Genomic DNA, 25,505 nt, shown 5'->3' on the forward strand with positions numbered 1-25,505 from the left:
CTATAAAATGAACGTCAAAGAACACGAACACTCGATATAATATATATTAGTATGTTAATTATATTACACATTTACACTATTGTATACTAATAATTTTATTTATAAGTACATACTAAAAATATAAGTGGAAAATACAGAACTATATCGTATACAGCAAATTATTTATATTTGGGCCAATTTTATCTTTAATTATTTTTTTAATTGCTGCTCAGTGCTTGGATATGCGGTCTACAAATTACAATAATATAATATGTAGTATCAAAAAATTGCGCTAAAAAATAATGAAATATGTGCATACATATGCACTAAAAAAATCTTGAATATGCAATATTATGCAATACAATATGTAGTTATATTTAAAATAAACATGTATTAATATATTTAAAAAAAAAAACCTAAAAAAATGAATAATTATTTTAAAACAATTTATTTTTTAATTAGATATAAATTTATTATTTTTTATTTTCGGTTTGTAGATTTTGTAAATAGAAAAATTCTTCGATTATTCACATTCCTAAATAAAAAAATATAAATCTATCAATTAATATTTAATACAGCAAATATCAAATTATGTATTATATATTTACCTGAATTAAATTGAATTATTAGATGTTTTTTTTTATATTTTCTTATTTAAACGACCGTCTGTTGTCACTCAAAAGATTTTTATAAATAGAAAAAGATCTTTCAACGTCTACCGACGTATAATTACTAATTATATACCTCTTTACGTTTTGTTAAATCCATGAATTAGAAACAGTTGTTTCCAGGCTGAATGGTTTTGTGTTTTGCTACAACAGTCAATTTTGTATGCAAAACTCATTTTAAACCAATAGACTTTTTAAATAATTAACGCCACTTTATTAAACATCACAAAAACTATAAACACTACAATAGTTATTAATAAAAAAAAGTTTCGGTTTAGCTTACAGGACAACCTTGCATCCAACGCAAGTCTAATAACGGTCAAAGTTGAAAGCACTTATTATTGTCCCCGAGCATATCATTTATGTCCCTCCCCCTACTAACAATATTTAATTAGTATAGTATTAATATTACACTAATTATTCCATCCACGATCAGGATTCTTTAATATTAAAATCAACATCAATTAATAATTAAAAATCGTTTAATAGTTAAAAAAATTTAAATCTTTTTTTAATTAACAAATAATTATTTATATATAATTATTATAAATTTATAACATGATAAAACATACAAATTTCTTTTTTTTTTAATGTACTTTTGCCAATAATTCAATAAAATGCGATTATTTTTTTTTTCATTATATTTTTAAAATTAATTTCGCTAAAATACTTTGCCGTCCCTGAGACGTACCACCTCCGGCCCCGGGCATATGCCTACCTATACTCCCCTTAAATACGGACCTGATTGATTCCTTTTAGATCTGGGCTCTCAACCCACATTTAAAATCAAAATTGTTACGCGGGCCAGGAAACAAAATACACTTGATGATATATTGATATACTTAGGTATTAAAAAAAAAATTAATTAATACAGGAATACAGTTAATAATAAAAATAATATAATTAGGTGCATCATATAAAAGTATGAATTACTTCATAAATACCTACATAAATTGTTCGGTAAAAATAGGTTTGATATAATTTTTATTGTTGAATATTGTTTACAATATTTTCAATTTTTACATTAAAATTTGGACCAAATCTTAAGCTTAGATTGAAAAAAAGGTTCTTTTTCTTTGGTTGATAATTATTCATTAGGAATAATAAATGATACATCGAGTTTGTTACATAAAACAATTAAACAAGGTAAATCTATAAAAAATATATTGATAATTTATTCTTATTATTATAAAAAATCAATTTCATTCTTCATTATCTATAACTGTGGTCTGTGACTGAAACTATCTATCTTCTTTTTATAAACAGATCTATTATTACATAATAATTAATAATATATCCTATCAGGTTTATAAGGGGGAACTAGTTGATGGAAGATCAAGTTGATACTTGATGTTTTTTTTTTTTGGGCGTACCCACTGCTATCAACATTATAAGCGCTCCAAAGAATTGTAATTATTACTGTACGTCTGTACGCCTAACTCATCATTCCTAAACAAAACAAATATCTAGTAGTTAAAGTTAATACTTATATTATAATATTACCTATCGGATTATATTCAATATTCTTTTGTGCATGATGTTTAAAATATGTGTTAATATTTTTTAAATAATTTTTATAACAAGCAAATATAGTGTTTATTAAATATATTTTTTTAATATGCATATCTTACTAAAATTCATTTTGATAGTGTTTTGTCTAGCTTCATGTAAGTTATGTGTACAAAATATTTTAAATATCATTTATTTCAACAAAATAATTTATATAGGTGATGTCCAGTCAGATAAATGATATATTTTGATTGTTACTTTAAACATCTGAATTATTAGCTATTAATACCTTTAGTATTATATTATTATAATATACTTTTTTATTTAAAACAAAGTAAATCAACTTATATATGAATAAATTACAATCTATATAAGGTTATTTTATTTGTGAATTTATGTAAAACTGGACTTACCTCCAATATATTACTATAATAAATTTTAATGTTTCAAATGATAGGTATAAATGTTATAGGTACTTTAAAAAATAAATACTTAGGAAGTTTTAAATGTATTATATCTAATACAATTTTATTTGGCATTTATAATTTTAGTGTGTGGAAGCTACGAACTTAACAAGGCAAATACAAAATGTAATATTCCATTAGTAATTCGCGGGCAATGGTATTCTTGGGAAAATGGACGCAGTACAACAACAGAGATTGATGCAACCAGTATGTCTAAACGAGGGAATTGCATTCGATCAATGGAAGAAAATCAGGTGAATTTCACTTTTGTATTTCAAAAAAGTGCTGGTGATTGTTATACATGTGTCAAATTCATGGTTCGGACTGTTAATGTATTGGATAAAATGGAAAGTAAGTTACCTGATGATAAATATTTTAATTTTTAGTTTTTAATCTCAAAATAATTTAAGGTGTTTGTATGACTTTAAATCCTAATGAGTATGAGTCTCCTGATAAAATATGTCAATTTCAAGACACACAATTAAACACATTGTTTTCGGAAAATTACATACCCGTAAACTGCCGATCTAGTCTTGAAGGAGTATGGCAGTTTGCATATCAGGTATTATAACTTTGATTTTTTATTTATTAATGAATCAGTTAGTTTATGATTTAATGTAATTATTGAACAAATGTTATAACAATAATATAATTCTAATAATAAATTTTATTTTATAGAACCGTTTTCGTTTTACTGGTGAATGTAATAATCCTGAAGCACAAATTAAATCTTGTCAAACTGCGGGAACACAATTTTTAATAACTAATCAAAAATTCAATATTACATACAAAAAATGTCCTGGTATGACAGGCACATTTGATGGAGGTATATTTCTCATTACTTTTTCATTTGATTAAAATATAATGATTTTATTTTATTTTTACTAGTTGTTGAGTACAGTTGTTTAGGAGACTGGTTTGTAGACAAAAATCATTTCTTTGCTGTAGCTAATACTAAAGAATCTCGTAAAGATGAAAAATATCGATGTTTCTTAAAAAATCGAGATGATGATTTATATATTGGTGTGTCTATTACGGCAGAGTGTAATACACTTCAGACAGTAGAAAAAAGTCCAGAGAGATTACATATAAATCCTGGTAATTAATTCTTGAACTTAATAAAAATTGTTAATTTTTGTAGTTATTAATATATATTTATTTATGTAGTGAAAGCTGAAGTTGTAGAGGCAGGTTGCCGACTACCCCAAAATTATAGCGGTGAATGGGTGAATACAGCCAATATGGATGCTGATGTGTTTATTAATGAAACTCATGTAATTGAAACATGGTATCCGGATGAAGCACGATTTAGAAGAACAATATATGTATGTCGTGAACAAAGAGGATCTCGTTATATGATGGCACGGCTCACTGTTGATGGATGGTATACATTATTTTGATTTTAAAGTATTTTAATGTCTCACAATGTTTTTTATTTATTGTAATTTTAAATATAGCCAAAAGGATTATGTGTGTTTTGATTTTGTACCCCGACATCACAATATTATTCGTTATAGAAGAGGTATAGCATTTATTAGAGATAATTTTCATACCGTGTGCTCTTGGGTACAATTTCCAAACAAAGATAATTGGAAATATGATATTTTTGTCTGTAAGTTTATTTTTTTACTTGCCTATAGATAACTTATTATTGAGAAACATATTTATTGTTGTAATAATATTTTTAGCCAAAACTCCTGTTCCTATAAGATGTCCAGTGGCAGGTAAATTCAACTTCACTCAAAAAGGTGATTTTTTGTTTGAAACTCGTATTCTTGGTGGTGTTACATTATCACCTCGTCCACAAATTACCTGCAAGGATACAATATCAGACTTTGCTGCCTGTGATGGTGATCAAAAAGAGATTACTATTGATGAATCATTTTGCCTTGATGTGGATCATCGTGGACAGCCTGTAGATATTTATAGTGATCCAGACTACAGATTACAATGCATAGGTTACTGGAAAGAAAATTTGAAGTCTTATTTAATGACATACGATCCTCTTGATGCAGCTAGCATGTATAGATGTTGGGTGTATCAACGAGCTGATCTTAACCGTGTACTAATGTCACAAGCTATAGGATCATTTTGTGATCTTAAACAAGATGCATTTAGTAATAACTATACAGAAGGAGCCACTGTTGCTATTGAAATGACAGAATATGAACGTGAAAGTAAGCAATCTTGATTGTAGTAATGATTTTAAATAAATCATATTTTAAATTTAAATTTTTTAATTTTAGGAGATCAATGTCCAATGTATTTTGATGATGGCGCTAATCCATGGGTTCATGCAGACAATTATATACAAGTATTTAAGTATGGTAGATCGTCTACATTAATTATTTCATCGAGTATGCTCTCAATTGCTGTTCTCTTTACAATTCTGTTGTAAATTTTAATTGGTATGCCTTAAGTTATAATTTATACTTCTAGTAGCTTTATCAGTTTATCACATAATTAGGATATTATTGTTTATTATCTAATCTATGTGTAAAATACCCATGATATTTTTTAAATTATCTTGACTATAATCACTGTGTATACACGTCATATTTATCTTGACTATCAAAATATTTAAGTTTTGAAACTTCAATTTTTATTACGATGCCCTGCAATTTGTGTTATTTCAGAAAATAATTTCTAATGAAGTGTGATAATAATATTTTGTCATTTTGGTGTTTTATAGATCATTCCTTTAATTTTTAAATCATTGTTTATTAGGATTCTGTTTAGTAAATTCTAAAATTTAATCAATTTAATAATCCTTTTACAAGTGCTCACACAATTGAACAACGTTAGTTCGTTAAATCACATAATATAACATCAAATATGAGTATTATTTATATTTTTATTGATATAATAGTAAGTTTCTTTGAAAGCAATAAAGATAAAATACAAATAATGCAAACTTGTCTTGCATTAGTCAAGTTAATTTTTGATATGTACAATATATTACCCATTTTTTATTATGTTTACAATAATATTTTTTTGAGTAATCTCATAATCAAGCTACATAACTTCATAATTATTATTAATTTTAATACATTTAATGATAAAGAACAAAATGTAATAAACAAAAACTGACTGTTTATTTTATGATTATTGTTAGTCTGATGTTAAAAACTGTAAAAATTATAAATTTATATATACATTTATAAAAACTTAGGTATTACCTTTATTGATTTTGTGTTGATAAAAATAATTTTATATTATATTTTTATGAATAGTAATTAACGTTAATTTATCTATATTTAATGTTTTACAATTTATTATAAGTAATTTGAATGTGATTGATGCAAAATGATCCGTCCAATTTCGTGTTCAAAAAAAATTATTTTTAATACATTTATTTTTGTATACAATAATTTAATGTTTTATACATTTTTAACTATTATGAAAATATTTAGTCATTCCATTAATTTAAGAAAAAGTAAACAAAAAAATGTGTTACTTTTTATAATAATATGTACCATTTTGATAATAAAAACTAAATTCTAATTTTATACAAGATTTTTATGTAATTTATTTTTAATTAAAAACAAAATTATAATAAACATTTTTATTATTACTACAGAAATAATATCTATATTTTTGTCTATACATTTATTTACACTTAATTCAAATGGAAAATCTATTAATCTCCCAAAGAAGTAAAATATGTAATTATAGAAATATTAATGCATAATTTACCATACTATTTCAGATAATAAACATTATTATGAAAACTATATAAATTTACATGGAAAACTAATTAGTATTTAGAACATGACATATTTGTAAATGTTATAATCCTACAGTTTACATTATTAAAAACAACTTTTTTTGAAGAATTATTATTTATTTAACAATACTGTTATTTTCAGAAAAACTAATCTTTACCAAACAAAGGTGCTATTTCTGGTTGGTCAACTCTGATTAGTTTTTTGGCCACATTCAAATAGGCGGTGTATTTCACTGTAGTTGGTTCTGTGTCATAATGATAGTGTCCTCCCACTCCGTGATTACTGAACAAATGAAAATGTTGAGGTCTTAGATCCAAACCCTATAGAATTATAAAAAAATTAAGATTTCGGTATAACATGGATACAAGTAGACAATAATATATAATGTTATTATCTTCATAGTCAAGTATAGAACACAATTGTAAATTTAAATAATATAAAATCTAAAAATTATTTATAAAGTAATATTATTACCGGATCGTGAGAGACAAGATAACCAAGACCCACTAATGGCGTATCCACTTCAAAAAACTTTAGCCAATTGTTCAAATCGGTTTCAGAGTGGAGGGGCGTTTTTGAAAAATCACGCATAACATGAACTTTTACTTTACTTGTTTCAATTAAAATCACTCCACCCAAACCTAAAAATAAATTATTAATACTAACTTAATTTATTGACGAACAATATTTTGTTATATTATAATATAATTAATAATTTTTAGGTAAGTTCTTACCGACCGGTTTGTTGCCAAAGTATTTTGCCAATGCTTGTCTGATAGACGTCACAAAATCTAATGGGCCCTTCCGTGTTTCGCACACTATTCTCAAAACCTAAAAAAAGAATTTTTTTTTTTTATTATTGTCATACACTCATAGTTCATACACATTATACTCTCATAAAGATTAAATTTTTTAATTGCCTTGAGATTAACTAAAATAAAATCAAATACATAATGCATAATACATAGTCATAGGCAGGAAAATTAGAAACATATCCAAACTAATAGTCAAAAACTAATTTTCCAAATACGAACCAATTTTAAATATCTTGGAACTAACATAAATAATATGCATATAATGTAATAAAACTAAGAATTTCAATAGATAATAAAGGATATTTTATTCTGGAAAAGTTTATTTGAGTCTAAGTTACTATCAATAAGAACAAGGCAGAGGTGCGGATAGATACAGTAAAATCAGACATAGACAATTGTATATATTAAGCTAATGAAAAAGATTAATTAAAATATTCAAATTCTTACTTTTGGAATTCTTAAACCTTCTATAACTGACCATATTTTTAGTTATTTATATTTTACTCTATTTAAAAAGTTATTTAGATACATATTAACATTTTAAAAAACTTCAGTCTTAAAAATGTAAAACGGTAAAAGGGTGATTTTTATTTGAATAAAAAGAAGCAAGTACTTAGTATCACTACAATGCACTTCTTAACAGTGGCGTCACTAGGGGGGTGCAAAAAGGTCTTTAGCACCCCCAAGTTAAAATTTAACACCCCTTGTTTTTTATACCTAACAATTATTATTGAAGTGAAATATCATCAATTGGTTAACTATCAACAGTTTTAGCACCCCGCGTTTTAGTTGCTTTTTATATTAAATAAAAATCGAATTAATTGTAAATATGGAATAGTATACTGTATTACTGTATTACTTATAACTCTAGAATTATTTCTGAATTTTAATAAATGCATTATAAAAAGAAAAATAATTAGTGTGAGCATATATTTGATGAATCATTCTGTATACGATATCGGATATATTAACCGTTGTGTTAAATTATAGGAATATCGAAATGATTTCATTATTCAAGTATTTATATTTGTTCTGTTTTACTTTTGATTTTATATTCTTAGTGGAGCGCTAAAGGTAATAAAATTTAACTATGAAGTGAGTGTGTTTATTTTTATAGGTTATAAAAATCGTATCGTATATACCTAAACGATTTATAGTAGAAAAAAATACTTTAATTTTTGTAGTGGTTCTCTGTTAAAAATTGGATGTAGTCGCTTAGTCGGTGCTTATGAGAAGACACAATTGAAAAATCCCAGTATTTTTCAAAATATTTCGCAAAAAACAAAAAACAATTTCTTCAAAAAAACCCGTTTTTACTAATTCAATTTCTTTTTATTGAGTATTTCAAAAACAAAGAACTGAATACATGAATTTTTTACAAAATGTTTATATTATTATTTTTTATATATGCACCAAATGTTCCTCATTTGTAGTTCATAGTTTAGGAACTGAAATATAAACAAGCATAATAATTTTTGAAATGTATTACTTGTAGGTAGGTGCATCAATATACAGTGTCCCGTGAGGATTTACCCATTGCGATATTTCTTGAAATAATATTATATTATATTAATTAGTTTTTTAATAAGATTCACATGAACAAGAACTACAAATATTTCATGTTCTAATATATTTTAATGTTTTAGTAAAAAAAGTTAAAAAATATATTTTTTTATTTTATAATATTCTCAAAAAAAATTGAAGATGGCTATCTTTTTAGAGTTAATTTTTCTGAAAAATTTGACGTTTCAACAATTTGATTTCATTGATGTCCTAATTTTTAATATTTTTTATAGGTTTGAAAAAATTGCGAATTATTCAATACGATAGCGGTATCATTAAATCAAACATGTGGCCCGCAGACACTTTCAGTGTGGCTCGCAATATTTGAAAAAATATTAAAAATCAAGAAATTAATTAAATTTAAATGTTGAAATGTCAATTTTTTCAGAAAAATGAACTCTACAAAATGGCTATGTTCAATTTTTTGAAAATAATAACATAAAGAAATATATTTTTTAACTTTTTACCAAAACATTAAAATAAATTAAAACATGAAATATTTGTAGTTCTTGTCCAAGTGAATCTTATTAAAAATTAGAATTATGATATCTCCATTATTTCAGGAGATATCACAATGGATAAATCCTCACAGGACATCCTGATTATCTAAATATATTTTAAAATATATTAAGTATATAGATTGACAGATCGTCTTGGCTCAGAATGATTAAATTCAAATTTAACACATACATTTATTTACTCCTCAACTATAATTTATAGTGTACACTCGACACCTATAACTGCTGTATAATTGTATAACAGAGCGGATACTTACTTTCCACCTTTTAGAATTTTAGATTTTGAACGGAGTGATGACTGATGAATGTATTGATTTTACAATGAAATGTGTTTTTTTTTCTTTTTTTTTATGTCTGTCATCACGTTTTGGAGTAGTAATAGTACTTTGATTTTTAACTTCAACCCCTCTTTGAAAATGAATCTAAATGAATCTAGTTGATACTTTGGGGGGTCAAAAGTAATAAAATTCCAGTAGTTTTCTAAAGCGACAAGAAAACCCTAAAAAAGTAATGGAAAAACGGGAAATTTTATGCATAACCAGTTTTTGACAAAATCGATTTTTTTATTTTGCTGTTACTTAAAAACGAATCATTGTAAATACTTGAAATTTTCACCAGATATTTATATTCACGTTATCTATTTACAATTAAATTTTTAAAATATTTTAACTTTTTTTTTAGCTATTTTAGCTTTTTATAAGAAGACAATTGAAATTTTCGATTTTTCTAAATTTTATGCCGTTAAAAATAATTTGGCTTTCTAAAAAATATTTAAAATTTAATACAAGGTTTATTATAAGTTGTACTTATCATAATAAAAAAAAAAAACAAAAATCGTTATTCAAAATTTTTGTCTATAAGCATTTAAAGTTCAAATGTTTACAAAATATGTCAAAATGACAAAATCGCGAAAATTTGCAAGGAATTTGCAATATGCTTAAATTAAAAGTCATTACATTCAAATTTAACACGTCCATTATAGTAACCTACTCTCCATCTCTACTATACTGCAGAGCGATACCCAATGGCCCACCCTTTTTGCTTTTTTTCCTATTATGCTTATAAATTATTAAATTGTTTTGGTTTTTATTAGGTTATGCCGTAATGATCATATTACTATAATACATCCCAGGAAAAGACTTACAATTGTATAGCATATTGTATATTGTATAATATATATATTATATATATATACTATATTACCTATAGGTAATAGACATAGACATGCATAAGACATAACTTAAAATTATTACAAATTCACAATTGTAAAATAAATTGTTAAAATATTTAATATGCATTTAAGCATTTTAGTACAAAATCCTAATAAATATATTTGATAAAACAATTCAATATTTTCAACAATTGTAATATCAGTTATCAACAATTTATATTTATATATAATTATTCAATGGTCTCAGCGAGATGAAATATGCAAATTATACATTAATATAGTTTATATTTATTGTGTTTGTACACTATAGGTTTATTACCTTTCCTTTAAAACCGTGACTAGTAAAAAAATTGGCCAACAACGCAAATCGCGTTTCGTCTTGAGGCAAACGGTTGTGCACTTGAATCTCAGTCTGGGGATCAACTTTGTAAAGGTGAGAACAATTATTGTTTACGCTATTGTTGAAAGTCATTTTTACGTTTCCAATAAACTAAAAAACATGAAACCACAGATATTGTTAGACGGATTATACCAATTATACTAATATATTAATACATTATTTAGATGATTTCCGTTTTTACTTATATATATATATATATAATATAAATCATATTTGGGTGTTTCAGTAATATACAAGGTGATTTTTAAGCATGTTTATCCCATTTTTATGCTTAAATTATTTTTATATTCAAATTCTGACTTTTATATAGTTTCAAGTTGTTAAAAAACAACGTTTTTATTAAAAAATTATATTTTTAAATATTTTTTTTAAGTTTTTTACTTTTTTGAATGACAACATAAAATTTTAATTTTATATTCTAAAGCAGAATATTTTTTTGAGTATTTTGATACATAAAAATCGAATTTAGCTAGGGCTATTAGTTTATGAGTTATACGTATTTAAAGTTTAGACAAGCGGAGTAGTGAATGGGGTAACCCCGTACCACTCCACCCCGCGCATCTGTATATATTTTGTATTTATATGTTCTTAGGTAGTTAGGTGAGTATCTATCAGAATAATATAATATATAGTGATAAACTAATAAATAATGATTAGCTAATTTCAACAAATTAGTATTACCTGTTATAGTCTTATAGATTCTTGATTGTACGAAGCAGTGTAGTTAAAAATATAGTTTAAGTATTTATTATATTACGAGTAGACAATAGTACACATCTTACTTCGCAGTTGACTCCCGCGTACGGCCACGGACCAGCACCCGCTCCAATGACAAATATAGGGTCTGTCCCAGTGACTTTCGTGAAGTCTCTTATATCGTAAACCTTATTTAAGTTCACTAAGGGCAGCAGGAATGACGGGCTACCAATGTCGATTACCGTTTCGTCACCATTCAGTCCTATATAATAACCACATCACAATACGCGAAATTATTATAAATATAGATATTCAAATTCACTCTATATACTGTAGTCTTTAGCGAACACTTCAATATACATATTATACTACATGTCTACATAATACCTATATAGAATTTGCACATTACGCAATGACAATGTTTACAAATATAAATTGTAGGTGCATATTTTATTTTGACTAGGTATTAAATTCAATATAAGCTGGTATAGTTAAAGAAACTATACACGAGGTTACTAAATCTATTGGTAGACGAATTAGTGGATTTTAGATTACCTACCTAGGTAATAACTTATAAGTAGTAAGTTATTATTTTAGTTATAACTTATAAGTTATTACTTAATACAACGGTTATCTACGGTGCTTATTAGTAATAAGTAATAACTAATAATATTATATTTCTTTCATAGAAGATTATTCTGATTATTAGAAGATTTTTAAGTCACCTGTGCGGCTGCATGTGTGTAACGTAGATATTAGTGTGTATAATTGTATCACGATTCAGTACTTACCTTCGGCAGCCAAGTTGAACGGTGGACAGGTTAAGTCGGGACATTGCACCACGTCCACACTCACGATTTCAAAATTTTTTAACAGCTCCGGTAAAAGGGCTGAAATCATAAAATAAAATCTTACCGTGAATAGGTTAAATAAGTTTTTGGATATACTTTACTATACACAGCTATTTATACCTATTTAAACCTAATTAGTATAACATTACAAATTACAAGCAATGCAAACAGATTATAGTTCAAAAAGTTTTCTATAGGTAGATAAACGGTCCAACGAACAATGATAAAATGTCTTATATTAATACTCTTTAATAATTAAAAATGTCGGTACATTTTTTTATTTTATTTCACTAACGGTAGATAACTGATTGTAGATGACTGTCATTTTTTACTTAAATTGGTCCTGTGGTCTAACTGAAGATGATATGAATATGTTAAAATACCTACAATAGAAAATTCTCATAAGATTTTTGAGTTTTCAATTCAACCGGATACAAGGGTGGATACAATGGTCTTAAACAAGGAAGGGTCAATTTCTTAGTTATATCAACTAAAAAAAGGTCATCATCTATTTAAAATAAATTTTGTTGGAATATATGATACTTTTTTTTATGAACGCCCCCTCCCCAAGGTTAGGTTATATAAATGGCCCCCATTGACCCCCCTTGTATCCTTCCTTAACCGGATACTAGTATTGTACTGTGGCCTATTATAGTGCTATAGCAACGTTATTTACTATATGACGCACTATACGTCTATACATATAATCAATATTATATTATATAAATTGTGTAGATTTAGTTAATTGACATAGTTGTAGACGTTTGAGTTTATAGTATCCATGCTTATTTTAAAATACTAAATCTGAAAATATTTGCTCTTTTCAAAAATAGTGTTAATGTTCTAGACTAGAATTTATTTTAAAAAAGGTAATATAGTTAATAAAAAAGTCAAATAAAAATATTTTTATGTAGTTTGTTTTTGTACGCTATTGATATGATGGAGCAATCAGATTACAGTCGTGACCATCTCCCTGATTATTTGTTATTACCTAACCTTACTTAAATAATGTAATTTTATATGAATTAAATTTTTCTTAAACCACTAAATTCATAATTTACTCTTAAATAGAAGTACATTGTTATTTAGAGTTTATTTTTCTTACACTAAGAACTACATATTATTAAATATTTTTTTTTACGGTTTAATTGAATATTTTTAGTATTTTTGTTTTTCCAATTTTTTTTTTTAAGGTAGGTACCTATTACTTAAGTAAGTATGATAGATACAATTTGAGTGTTTTATCATATTCGGTGTTCAAAAACATATGAATTTTAAAAATAAATTAAATATTAGATTTTTAAATTTTTATTGAGATTTTTATGATTTTAGAAAATATTAATTTTTTCCAATTGTTTACCTATTTAATTGTCAATTAGCTATTTAGCGTATATTATGTATACACGTACCTATATTTTTTTCGAAAAATTTATTTAATATGACTCAAAACTAAACTTTTAGAAATAACGAGTGTTTTTCGATAAATTAAATAATAATCATTTCGTACGTATATATAAAAAACATTATTGCTATACAGTGGCGCCGGTGAGTTCAATTATTGAAATCCTAAGAACAAAATAGCAAATTCCAAATAAGATACATCAGGTTATTAGGTGAAATTGTTTTAGGTAGAATATAAAAGATTTATTTAAATGTAAGCTTTAAACCTGCAACACATTTATATTACTAATATCCAATGTTAATAATAATTACTCAGTCAACATTATGTTGTTAAGTGAGATAATAGACTAGTAGAGACACAAATTTATAACAGTTTATTAGATAGGTAAATAGTTCTACAAAAAAGATAATTAAAAATTATACTGTATATTATAATGTAGATTGTAAAGACAGGTACACGTTTTGTATACAGAGTGCACGACTATTTAACATGCACCAAAAATATACGATATATCCAAAATATATTATTATATGAAAATAATGAAATATATTCGTGATACACCCTCTGTATTCCTATTGTTTATGATATATAATATTATTCTATATGTGTAATAATAACTAATGTATATAATATGTTATTCTAAGATAGAAATGACTAATTATTATTAAATGTTATTCATATTCGCTACTATCGTGTTTGTAGTTTATGTTCATTAGTTCATTTAGTATTCGAATTGTGTACCTTACCTTCGATGATTTGGTCCAAAGGCGGTACGTTTAGGTTGATGCGTACTATGGGTAAACTGTTCAAGTCCAAAATCGCGGGCAAAAATGAATCGGCCATTATTAACGAATATTTAAAATATTTTTTTGAAAGAAAGCCGTAAGCGGATGGAGACAAATAATTAGACCACCGGCGATAAGGTACCACAGTATACTGAGTAGTGGGTAGACTGCAGCTTAGTGAATAGTGATGGGCTACGACGAATAATAACTATCGATTTATTCGATAGTTTATCCAAATCAATTATTCAATCGATATAATTTATTCGATATATTCGAATAATTTTTATTCAACTAATTACATTTAAAGACAAAAACCAATTCTATTATCAAATAGATAAATACTAATTTATGTTAAGATTTACAATTATATAGGATATATTTTAATAAATTAATAAACCAAGTTAAAAACTCAAATAAAACAAAAAAGAACTTCATAGTAGACTTATTACAGACATTTTTGTTTATATTTTCCATCACAGATTTAATGATTTATAAGAAATATCAGATAATATATACTAATTCGTATAATTTTCAAACTTGAAACTAATAAATTTATTATTTTATAGTCATTGATTTTTTATACAACGTTTTAAATATGTGTATTAAGTTAAGACTCTCAGTTTGAAACTGTTAGAATATTGTTGATATTTTTATATTGTAATTCTGAAATTAAAAAAAAAAAAAAGAAAAATTGATTTTTCAAAATTTGTTGTATAGCTTCAAATCACAATAAAAAACTATTTTTATGATTTTTTTAAAAATTAATTTGTTTTTTAATGCTTAATATTATGGAACAATTAGGTTAGTACCTACTTTGATTTTAATCATTGTACGAAGCAAATATTTTCTAAATTAACTAAAAAATGGGCACGTCTCCGGGGCTAATTATGTTGACATCTTAGTTCTTAATCTTAAGAGTTAAAATTGTATAAGGTAGTAATTTTTTTTTGTGTAAATAAGTAGTGTAAAATATTACATTTAAGATAAAATTAAAAATGTTATACTATACCTATTAAATAATCGTAAGAAAATAGTATATACTATAATAAGTGGACAATAGTAATATCGATTGTGTTTTTACCACTTTACTATATCTACCTATAGAAAGTGTTTTTAACTATAAACTGTTTTTTAGGACATTATTAAACTATATTTTTATTGGAAGATAATGCTAAGTGTCGATGATGACAAATTAAGAACATTCATAATTATTGTTGTATCAAATATTTTTGTCTTTAATATCATTTTAGCTATTTCATCAAAATTACAGCATCTAAAAAAAACAACAACAACAAATAAGTAAATGACTATACATATATGTGTGTGAGTATTTAAATATATAAAAAATATATACGTAATGAACTTTAAGCATCATCCTTACTCTAGTAGGTTAGGTTAGGTTGGTACTGAGTTAATTATAAGAATAACATAGGTATTATGCAAGCATAAGTGACTAATAAACGAATGATTGCAAGGTAGTTATAATAAAATAATTATAACTACCTTCAATAATTGAGGTATATTGTATATAGTAGGATTGATGATTTTATTTAAAACGTAGATTTTTTGTACTTACCTTAACTGAGAGATAAAGAGAGTGCATTCTTATTTCTTACATAGTCTTGCGTGAGTTTTTTGTGTAAGTGAATTTTTCATGTTAGTTTTTCGTCTACGAAAGTAGGAACATCCAATACTTTGAATTGAGTTTTCCTGGGAGATAGGTATCTTATTATGTTATTATAGTTGTGTCATCTGTATAAACATCGCCAGTTGGGAATTTGGGGGGGAGTTGGGATATCGTGGCATTATCTGAATTCTTAAAATTGAAGTTGACATGAATTTTCTCCAATGTGGAAAACAAGCTAAAATAGAATTTACAATAAACACAATAAGCTCGAACAAAGAATTTGTTGTCTTAAGGAAAGAGTAAAAAACGATCCTCTGTAGATGAAATTAATTGATTATTTGGACAATGTTAGTTATTTAATTAAACACAACAAATAATTTTAACTTGTTCAAAACTTTTATTATGCAATTATTAATTTTTTTTTATTAATGACTATAAAAGTGTAGTAAAGTGAGAAATCAGACTATGTGCGCAATATATGCGTTTACCTTTTCTTTATTAATTAAAACTCGTTATTTGCATATATTGCACACACAACCACACACCTCAAGTTACTACCTTCTTATATGTATATATATCCACCTTCGTCGATATATATATATATAAGGATTTAATTATATAGTAAATTGACTTACCTTAATTTGATTGGAGACCCGCTTGATATTAGATGGACGAAGGAAGAAGAAATGGGCTTAATGTTGAAGTACTTTGGATTTATTTTTAATCAACAACACAACTTATATACTTGAAATATTTATTATTTAAAACGTAAAATATAATTTATTAAGTAAGACTGCCTCTAAGGGCGAACGCGGAGAGAGTGAAGCTCTGGGGATCTGGCCGGTGGTCAAAGGGTATCATCCGAGCACAGATTATAACGGTTCTTGTGAAAAAAGGAGTAAGGACATAACTATAAAAGACCACAGATGTTTATTATAATATAAACATCTGTGTGACCGTATTATACAATGTTATAATATAATATATTATATTGAGGGACATAATGATGACACTCTTCTTGTATTAGCTAGCTGTGAAGAGTGGCTATCATTACAAAAGGTACATAATAATAGCGTATGCAATTGTACATAAATACTGTATCATCTGTATCATAGGCGTGTTCAAAATTTAGTGGCCGAGGGGTACAAAAATTTTTAAATCGCAAGACTTATTTTTTTTTTTTTTTTTTTTAGACAGGAAGAAATATTTATTTTTTTATGTTACAAGATTAAAAAATTACAAAATATAAAACAAATAATAAAAATCTATAAGTAGGTACAATTGTATGATACACATAGCACGACTTTTTTTTTATCCGAGCATGATTTTGTTGGTGGTACAGTTCACCGGGGGGGGGGGGAGCTTCTGCCCACCTGGTCCCTCTTATAAACATGCCAATGAATTAATACATAAATATAATTAATTAGTACCTACCTATGTAATTTTTAAAATTTAACATTACGTTTCATTAAGTTACTCGAAAAATAAATACGGCAAAATGAAATGGCTGCAAAATGGGAGTTGATCTTAAAAATATATATTCCATGGACTTATTGGTTGAGGAATCAGCCTTTTAATCCCCTTCTAGGGGGAAGAGTTGACCAAGTGTGTAATCATAGGCCGACATTGGGTAATTTAACGTTACGACTTCCAGTTACGGTTGCGATAATTATGTCAGGTATCACAAATAATAAATACCAAATTGGCTTTAATTTGGAAATTAAGTCAGGGATAAATTCTGATTGCATCATCATTCTTAAATCGCCAAATTGTGAAAGTTAGGATAAAAAAATATTTAAAATGGACATACTATAATATAGGCTATAATGATTTAAAACTATTATTGGATTATTATTTATAAGTAAGAAAAAATCGTTAAAATCAAAAATAACTAAACATAGAAACAAAATAAATGTTTATTAACCGATTTATGGTTATTTAATATTTTGGTAAATATAACCAATTTAGTATTTGCTGTGAAGAACTGAAGACACTGTGGACGACTGAATAGTGAACGGTCAGAGCAAGGGTGTCGGAATGGGGGGAGGGGGCAAAGCCCAAAAGTGCCATTGCTACTACTGGGAATTTTTCAAAATTATTGTTAATTCAACACCACGTATACCTATTGCATAATTATTAATATATAATATTACAACATAATTTTATTGAGATTCATTTATGTAATTTAGTAAAAAATAATATTTTTAGATAATTTAAAAATATAATCTTAAATGTATTTGTTAGTTTACAATGTTTACTGCATGTCGTTTAAAATTATAAAATCTCCCGAGTACCGATTTCTTTGATATTTGATTTGGTTTTAGAATATTGATTTTGCTCTTGGTAGTATTTTGTCCTGCGTTTTATCTAACGCTTGGGTCAGAGCAGTGATTAAAGTACAGAAATAGAATAATAATTAAAGATTTCTTTAATAATCGTAAGAAGCTAATTGGTAACTAATAATATGTAATAAGCAATAGTATAAGACTGCGGTCAGAACAAGAGTTAGATTACTCTATGGGTCAGAACTTCAGAAGGAAAAAACGATGTGCAAATCACTAATCAGTTATTACCTTATCATAAATCATGTCCCGTCCCGTCCACTACGACTGCTGTACTCGCCGACAACAACTGATAAAAGTATAGATACTATAGATGCTACCGATGCTAGAGCTAGACGCCCAGACGGCATTTTCAACTTTCAAGTTTCAACTTTCCCATCTCTTCCAGTTCTTCACCGAATACTGATTTACAATCAATGTTTTCTTCATTTCAAAACTAGCAAACAAATGTACAGTTCTATTTTTTCATTCAATTACGGATGAATGACGAGATAGGTTCGTCTTATAGTATACGTCATGTAACCCTGTGCGGTAATAATCGGTCGAACATTTGGTTTTGGGAATTATATCTGAAAAAAAGTCAACGTGATGCGTGTAACGGAACTAAGTAATTGTTGGTGTTAGAAGTCAAAATGCAGTCTGACTCGGATAACCGTTTGAGGTTTCATGTGCGGTGTGGTACGTTAGTGAAACTATCACCAAACAATAGATCAGCTAAGCGGCTGCGAGCATACGATGAATTTAATAACGGCGTTGTCATGACCAATCGAAATTTATTTGATGATGAATTGTTTGAGGTAAAGATAAATATTATATCAAACCCAAATGCAGTATGTATTTGTTATGAAGTTTGATTATTTGATTTTCAGATTCGCATTGATAAATTAGTAGACAAGTGGAGTGGTAGTGTTGAAGTGGGTGTTACTATTCACGATCCAGGAGCTATTCCTATACCATCAACAATGACTAATTTGAGGACTGGTACTTCAATGATGTCGGGCCGTGGTATATTGGCCAATGGTAAAGGAATTAGACGGGAATATGGAAATTTCAATCTGGATGATTTGAAAGTATTTATAATATTGTCAATATTATAATAGATATTAATTTTTTCTAAATCTGTTATATTCTGTTATAGGTTGGTGATCGCATTGGTCTAATACGAAAGCGAAATGGTGATCTACATTATTACATCAATGGTCTTGATCAAGGAGTAGCTGTTTCAAATTTACCTTCTAAAGTATGGGGTGTAGTTGATATGTATGGCAGAACAGTTAAAGTTACTATTGTTGATCGCGATGTTAATGAGGAAAAAAATTTGCTAACAAGGCTAAGCAATTCATTAACCTTATCCAATGAAAATCAACGCAAGTTTATTTAATTAGAATAAATTAAGCATGGATTTTATCTATAACTCAAAGTATTTTTCATACTTAAAATGATGATATAGTCAAAATTACTTGTCTTATTATTTTTAAATTGTAATATTTTTGGTGACTAATGTTAAAACAATTAGAACTTCTATACCTGTATATATGGTAATTTATTTTTAAGAATTTTTTATCAATTGAAAATAATACTTTTGGATTAAAGGTTGAGAAAGTGGAAGCTTATTGAAAAGCTGGGCAGTAGGCACTAATTAGTTAGAAAGTTAAAGTTAAGATAAAAAGTTACTTTTTAAGTAAATTTCTAACAACTAAAATGTTCTGTAAAACTGCTGAGTGCTGAGGCCGATTATTAGCATCTAGAATTCTAGAGCCATGAATCATGATCATTGATCGTAATTTATTAATAATGAAAATTGAGTTTATTCAATTTTATAATAAAACATTTTTTCTTATATACTCATATTATTTCTTATCAATTATTTATATTAGTTATACCTATTTCTTGTAATACACATTTATAAATTAACCACGATACCTATAATTATAATAGCCAATAAAATAGATATCCATAAATGAATATAGTATCGTACTGCTTGTATATTTTTTATTTTGAAATACATTCTGTGTTCTAATGGCTGATATTCCACTTCGTTTCTAAGAAATAGGGAATTATTATCTACAAACCTACTTGAAGTTAAAACATTTAATCAAATTATCAGTTGTTCTATCGATACCAATAATTTAAGTTAGGAACCAAGACATAGAGTGATATATCTATGCTATACTTAATATATTTTGAACAAATAGGTTTTTAAATTTATATTTTTAATTATAAAAAAAAATTTTTAGCTTTTTTGCCTATTTTTGCCTTATTGATTATACTTATACCATATTTTGTTTTAGTTGACATTAAAACTGTGTTTATTTTGTTTCAATAGTCAATGAAGATTTACTCGAATTCCATCCAATGTGCGGTGCACATACTCTAGTCATTAATAATAATACTGTTGCTTATAGGCCAAAGTAAGAATAATATGACTAATAATTAGTTTATTTATTAATTATTTTAATTTTAGTGCATTAGATGATTTTAATAATGGTGTTGTGTTAACTAAACGTCCATTGCGTTTAAATGAATTATTTGAAGTACGTTTGGATCGTCTAGTCACTAAATGGGCAGGATCAATAGAAATTGGTGTAACAACACATAGTCCTGGGGATATTGATTATCCTTTAACTATGACAAATGTACATTCTGGTACTTGGATGATGACCGGTGTTGGAATTATGCATAATGGCATTACTGTTGTCAATCAATATGGAGTGAATTTAGATACATTAAGAGTAGGGGACCGTGTTGGTGCTATGGTAAAATCAAATGGCTCTTTGTATTTTTATGTAAATGGCATAGACCAAGGCGAGGCTGCTAAAAACATACCAATGGGTGTGTACGGTGTTGTTGATTTATATGGACAAGCAGCACAAATTACTTTATGTCGTGATAATGTTGATCAGATTTCTCCATACAAGTATGTGATATTTTACAAATTATATTAATAATTTATATTAATTGTTTTTATTTCATATCATAGAAATAATGTTAGATTCTTTCCTAATCATGGGAAAAATGCACGTATAGTTCCTGGATCACGTGGTCGTACAGCTGACAGGTTGTATTGTGAATATGAATTTAGTCAATCAATTGTTCTAGTCAATCAAATGTTGCAAGATGGTGAATTGTTTTCTGTTAGTGTGGATAAACTTAATGATAGATGGTCAGGCTCAATTGAAGTTGGTAAGTAAATTAGTATATTACTGAAATAATAGATAATATAAAATGTTTTCTAGGTGTTACTACCATTCTCCCAAACATCTTATCTGCTGATCTACCAAATACTATGACAGATTTAGATCATGATACTTGGGTTTTATCTGGATGTACAGTTATGAAAGATGGTTTAGCAATTAAATATAATTATTCACTGGATTTAGACAAAGTTAAAGTTGGTTCGGTGGTTGGTGTAATGAGACATAACAATGGTTGTTTGAATTATTTTTTGGATGGAAATGATCAAGGGATAGCTTGTACCAATGTGCCTCCAAATTTATATCCAGTGATTGATATATATGGTCGATGCACTCAAGTTACTATTCAGAGTCCACCAGAAATTAGATGTGATGATAGTGATTCAGACACGAGTTGTTGCTCACAGGATGATGCAATATCTGTTCAGACTGAAACTGGAGTTAAAGGACAAAAGTATGATGAATTATTTATATTATGTATAAATAATGTTGATTTTATGTTCTATATTTTAGAGACATTAATTTAATTGACTATCTGTACGGAGAGAACATAAATCTAATTGAAGATAATAGGATAGCAACCCGAGTAAAATCTTTCAAAGGGGGCCTCTTAATATGTGATAATAAGATGCAACCCAATGAATTATTTCAAATATTAATAGTAAAATGTAATACAAATTATGCAGGAAGTATGCGAATCGGTGTTGTAAGTTCTTTGCCAGAAACTCCTTTGCCATCTAATATTAAAGATTTAAATATGAAAGAAGATGTGTGGTATTTTTCTGGTATGTCAATTATTTGTATTGTTTTAATTACAAAATTAAAATAATGAATGTTTTTTAGGCAACCAAGTATGGTATAATCAATCATTAATCATGAACAACTATTGTCCAAGCTTAGATAGACTGAGAGAAGGTGATAGAGTTGGTATAAAGTATACAGCAGATCGAACATTACATTTGTTTGTGAACGGCTATGATCAAGGAACTGCTGTATATAATGTACCTGAGGTAACTTTTAAAGTTCTTATATTAAACTTATTACTGTATAATATTCCCTAAAATAGGCAAGTTTACTAGAGAAATTGCATAATTATTTGGAAAAATTGGAAGAAACAAACATTTTCTAACATTCGCCCTCCTTATTATTATGACCACCTACTGACTACTTGAACCGCCCTCAAATAATTTCCTCTTCAATAAAAGTATATTACATTATATCCATCCATTATTCCTTAAAGTACCAGAAATGAGGTACAATTGTACACCTCTTAAATACACCTTTATCATGCACAATTCACAGGGATTTGTATTTTATACCAAAAGTCAAGTAAAATAGATCTTATTATGTCGAATATCGATATCATAAATTTTTCATTATCTTAAACTAAATTAAAATCCCCTTGAAACTATTATTACAATAAGACTCCATATTTTTAAGTCTTAGTTATCTTAAACTTTTTTCTGTTCCCCATGAGATTTGACATATTGAGTTTACTGTACTTTTATAAAACTATTACTTTTTTACTATTTATAAATATTTTAATAATAAATATAATTATATTAATTTGATATTAGGTTATTTATGGTGTAATTGATTTGTATGGTTGTCATATTTCGGCTAAAGTAATACATACGGATCAAGATTCTAAAACAAATGTGCAAATGATTTCTTCGCAGTGTAGTGAACATACATCAGATATATCTGAATCAGTTAAAGTGTTAGAATTAAATTATTCTATAAAATTTAAATTAGTGTTGCATTTATATTTAATTAATTAATTACTTAATTTCAGGGATACTACAATTAACGTTTTGAAAAGAATGACTGTACTAGATGAAGATATGAGCGAATGCTGTTCATCAGAAATAAGTTATTTTATAGATGAGGTAAAATTGTATAAAATGGAATATATTAAGAAAATAAAATATATTGCAATTGTTCACAGTCTACATTTAAATTAATGAAATTTAATGACTGGCGAGGTCGCAATATACGTTTATCACGAGATGGCCGTACAGCAACCAGAATAGAAAGTTATAATCACGGGTTAACAATGACACCAGATATTTTACTACCAAACTCTATGTTTCAGGTATTTACATTTTTAAATTTCAAAATATTTATGATTAATATTGGCTTATAGATTGAAATCCAAGCATTAAATAAAAAATGGGAATCATCATTAATGATTGGCGTATCCAAGATTACATGTACAAATAATTCTGCACCAGCAACAGCATTATCTTTAAAAGGATATGATAGCACATGGATTATTTCTGGTGATTCTGTTTATTTTGATGGTCTTAAAGTAAATATCTTCTACTGAACTTTATAAGTTTTTAAGTATATGTATACATATGTATTTATTTTTTATTAGATTAAAAGTAATTATGGTCCAGATTTGAATTATTGTGTCCCAGGAGATATCATCGGGATCATGATTGATGGAGAAAATCGTTTAAAATTGTTTGTTAATCGTATAGATTTTGGAGTAGCTGCATTTAACATACCAGCTGATTGTTATGGTGTTGTTGATTTGTATGGACAGTGTGAACAGGTAATTAGTACATGCATATTATTATTTGTTTTAAATTTTACTAAAAAATTATATCTACCTTCCTAGGTGTCCATTGTAAATCCCTTTATTGACTTGTCGCCTGTTGATCCTGTCCCAAATATGCCTTTGGAATGTGACTTATTACCTGAGGACACTAGTCAACCAATACCATCTGAAGAGAAAGCTGACTTTGAAGGTGATGAAAAACAAAGTCCAGCGTGTGAAGAAACTGAATTGGCTGATTTAACTTGGATGAAAACAGATAAGACAAATGAAAATGTTTTGGTAGCAAGCGGCCATGATGTCAGATCTCGTTCAGCTGAACTGGCTGGATGGATAGATGACGAAGCAAGTACATCTACACTAAGAATGTCGAAAATTCGCTCAGGGAAAACCTCTGGTTATTATACTCCAGATACAAGAGAGCGAAGACAAAATGAAATATTAAAATCTCTTCGTCTTAAACAGTGTCAATATTTTAACTTATCATCTAAAATCAGAGATTACCTCAGTATTCCAGGTTAGTTTAATCTAAATAATGATAAGAGTTTGAGAATGATTTTACTTTTAATTTTTTCAGATGTATTTTTCTTAGAAAAAGGTCATACGTGCTATTGTGAAGGATGTAATTTGTATACATGTGATGAAAATAAATTATCTATTGAAACGGGATGGTGCAAATTTTTACTCCGAAAACATCCAAAGTTCATTAATTTACCTTTGGATAAATGGCGGTCAGCATATGTAGGAAGACCATTTGAGATGATTCGTAACTGTTTGGATAATGGAATTTTAACCGTTCTAGGTAAACATTTGTAGCATAGTTTTTTGAATATTATTTTTTACTGTTTATATTTTATAATATAATAAACAGATAGTGAACCTGAAGACATAATACTTTACCCATACTTAAAACGTACAGTATGTTGTCAAAATATAAAACCTTTTGGGTAAGTTAAATATTTTCTATAAGTATAAAAAGTTATTGTAATCACTGTTTTATTAGGTATTATGATCTTGAAACCAATAACCAGTATCAGTGTCACGCAGCTTTTGAGTTGATGATTGAACAAGGTTCATTTGAAATTGGCGAATTGTTGCCGAAATCAAGCAGAACTGATTGTCATCAAATTTCATCTCTAGTGATTCCAAAAATTGGTACTAAAACAGTACTTACAGCTCTTTATTTTAGATTTGATAGAGATATAAATTAAATTAAATTAGGTAAAATAT

The 25,505-nt window shown here is 27.0% G+C and overlaps 3 protein-coding genes across 3 annotated transcripts; 2 read left to right on the forward strand and 1 right to left on the reverse strand.

The window, feature by feature from the left end:
- The first annotated feature begins 2,152 nt into the window (after positions 1-2,152).
- LOC113561303 lies at positions 2,153-5,657 on the forward strand. Its single transcript, XM_026967641.1, has 9 exons — positions 2,153-2,314; positions 2,708-2,971; positions 3,031-3,182; positions 3,299-3,446; positions 3,509-3,718; positions 3,788-4,004; positions 4,078-4,232; positions 4,309-4,797; positions 4,867-5,657. The coding sequence occupies exons 1-9, from the start codon at positions 2,266-2,268 to the stop codon at positions 5,016-5,018; spliced, it is 1,836 nt and encodes a 611-aa protein (XP_026823442.1). The 5' UTR covers positions 2,153-2,265; the 3' UTR covers positions 5,019-5,657.
- Positions 5,658-6,291: 634 nt separating this feature from the next.
- On the reverse strand, positions 6,292-14,716 carry LOC113549031 (ester hydrolase C11orf54 homolog). The gene is made up of 7 exons (XM_026950176.1): positions 14,511-14,716; positions 12,303-12,401; positions 11,598-11,773; positions 10,735-10,905; positions 7,083-7,179; positions 6,823-6,989; positions 6,292-6,668 (listed from the first exon to the last, which is right to left on the reverse strand). Exons 1-7 carry the CDS (start codon positions 14,605-14,607, stop codon positions 6,495-6,497), a joined length of 981 nt encoding a protein of 326 aa, XP_026805977.1. The 5' UTR covers positions 14,608-14,716; the 3' UTR covers positions 6,292-6,494.
- A 4,055-nt stretch (positions 14,717-18,771) lies between these two features.
- Positions 18,772-25,486, forward strand: LOC113549027 (neuralized-like protein 4). Its single transcript, XM_026950170.1, has 18 exons — positions 18,772-19,315; positions 19,388-19,588; positions 19,657-19,885; positions 20,845-20,929; positions 20,983-21,435; positions 21,499-21,701; positions 21,755-22,166; positions 22,226-22,497; positions 22,556-22,722; positions 23,290-23,432; positions 23,508-23,601; positions 23,661-23,807; positions 23,859-24,023; positions 24,093-24,272; positions 24,339-24,792; positions 24,853-25,077; positions 25,147-25,222; positions 25,279-25,486. Exons 1-18 carry the CDS (start codon positions 19,151-19,153, stop codon positions 25,484-25,486), a joined length of 3,879 nt encoding a protein of 1,292 aa, XP_026805971.1. The 5' UTR covers positions 18,772-19,150.
- Positions 25,487-25,505: the final 19 nt, after the last annotated feature.

This window comes from Rhopalosiphum maidis, chromosome 1 (assembly GCF_003676215.2).
Source record: "Rhopalosiphum maidis isolate BTI-1 chromosome 1, ASM367621v3, whole genome shotgun sequence".
Taxonomy (NCBI): domain Eukaryota; kingdom Metazoa; phylum Arthropoda; class Insecta; order Hemiptera; family Aphididae; genus Rhopalosiphum; species Rhopalosiphum maidis.

Coding starts and splice junctions, on each gene's coding strand:
- LOC113549031 (XM_026950176.1), bottom strand. CDS start 14,607: ATGGCCGATTCATTTTTGCCCGCGATTTTGGACTTGAACAGTTTACCC. Junction 11,774..12,302: donor GTTCAACTTGGCTGCCGAAG/GTAAGTACTGAA, acceptor GTTATTATATAG/GACTGAATGGTGACGAAACG. Junction 7,180..10,734: donor GTCACGGTTTTAAAGGAAAG/GTAATAAACCTA, acceptor TTCTTTTTTTAG/GTTTTGAGAATAGTGTGCGA.
- LOC113549027 (XM_026950170.1), top strand. CDS start 19,151: ATGCAGTCTGACTCGGATAACCGTTTGAGGTTTCATGTGCGGTGTGGT. Junction 22,167..22,225: donor ACTGGAGTTAAAGGACAAAA/GTATGATGAATT, acceptor TCTATATTTTAG/AGACATTAATTTAATTGACT. Junction 23,433..23,507: donor ATATCTGAATCAGTTAAAGT/GTTAGAATTAAA, acceptor ACTTAATTTCAG/GGATACTACAATTAACGTTT.
- LOC113561303 (XM_026967641.1), top strand. CDS start 2,266: ATGCATATCTTACTAAAATTCATTTTGATAGTGTTTTGTCTAGCTTCA. Junction 2,972..3,030: donor TGTATTGGATAAAATGGAAA/GTAAGTTACCTG, acceptor AAATAATTTAAG/GTGTTTGTATGACTTTAAAT. Junction 3,447..3,508: donor GACAGGCACATTTGATGGAG/GTATATTTCTCA, acceptor TATTTTTACTAG/TTGTTGAGTACAGTTGTTTA.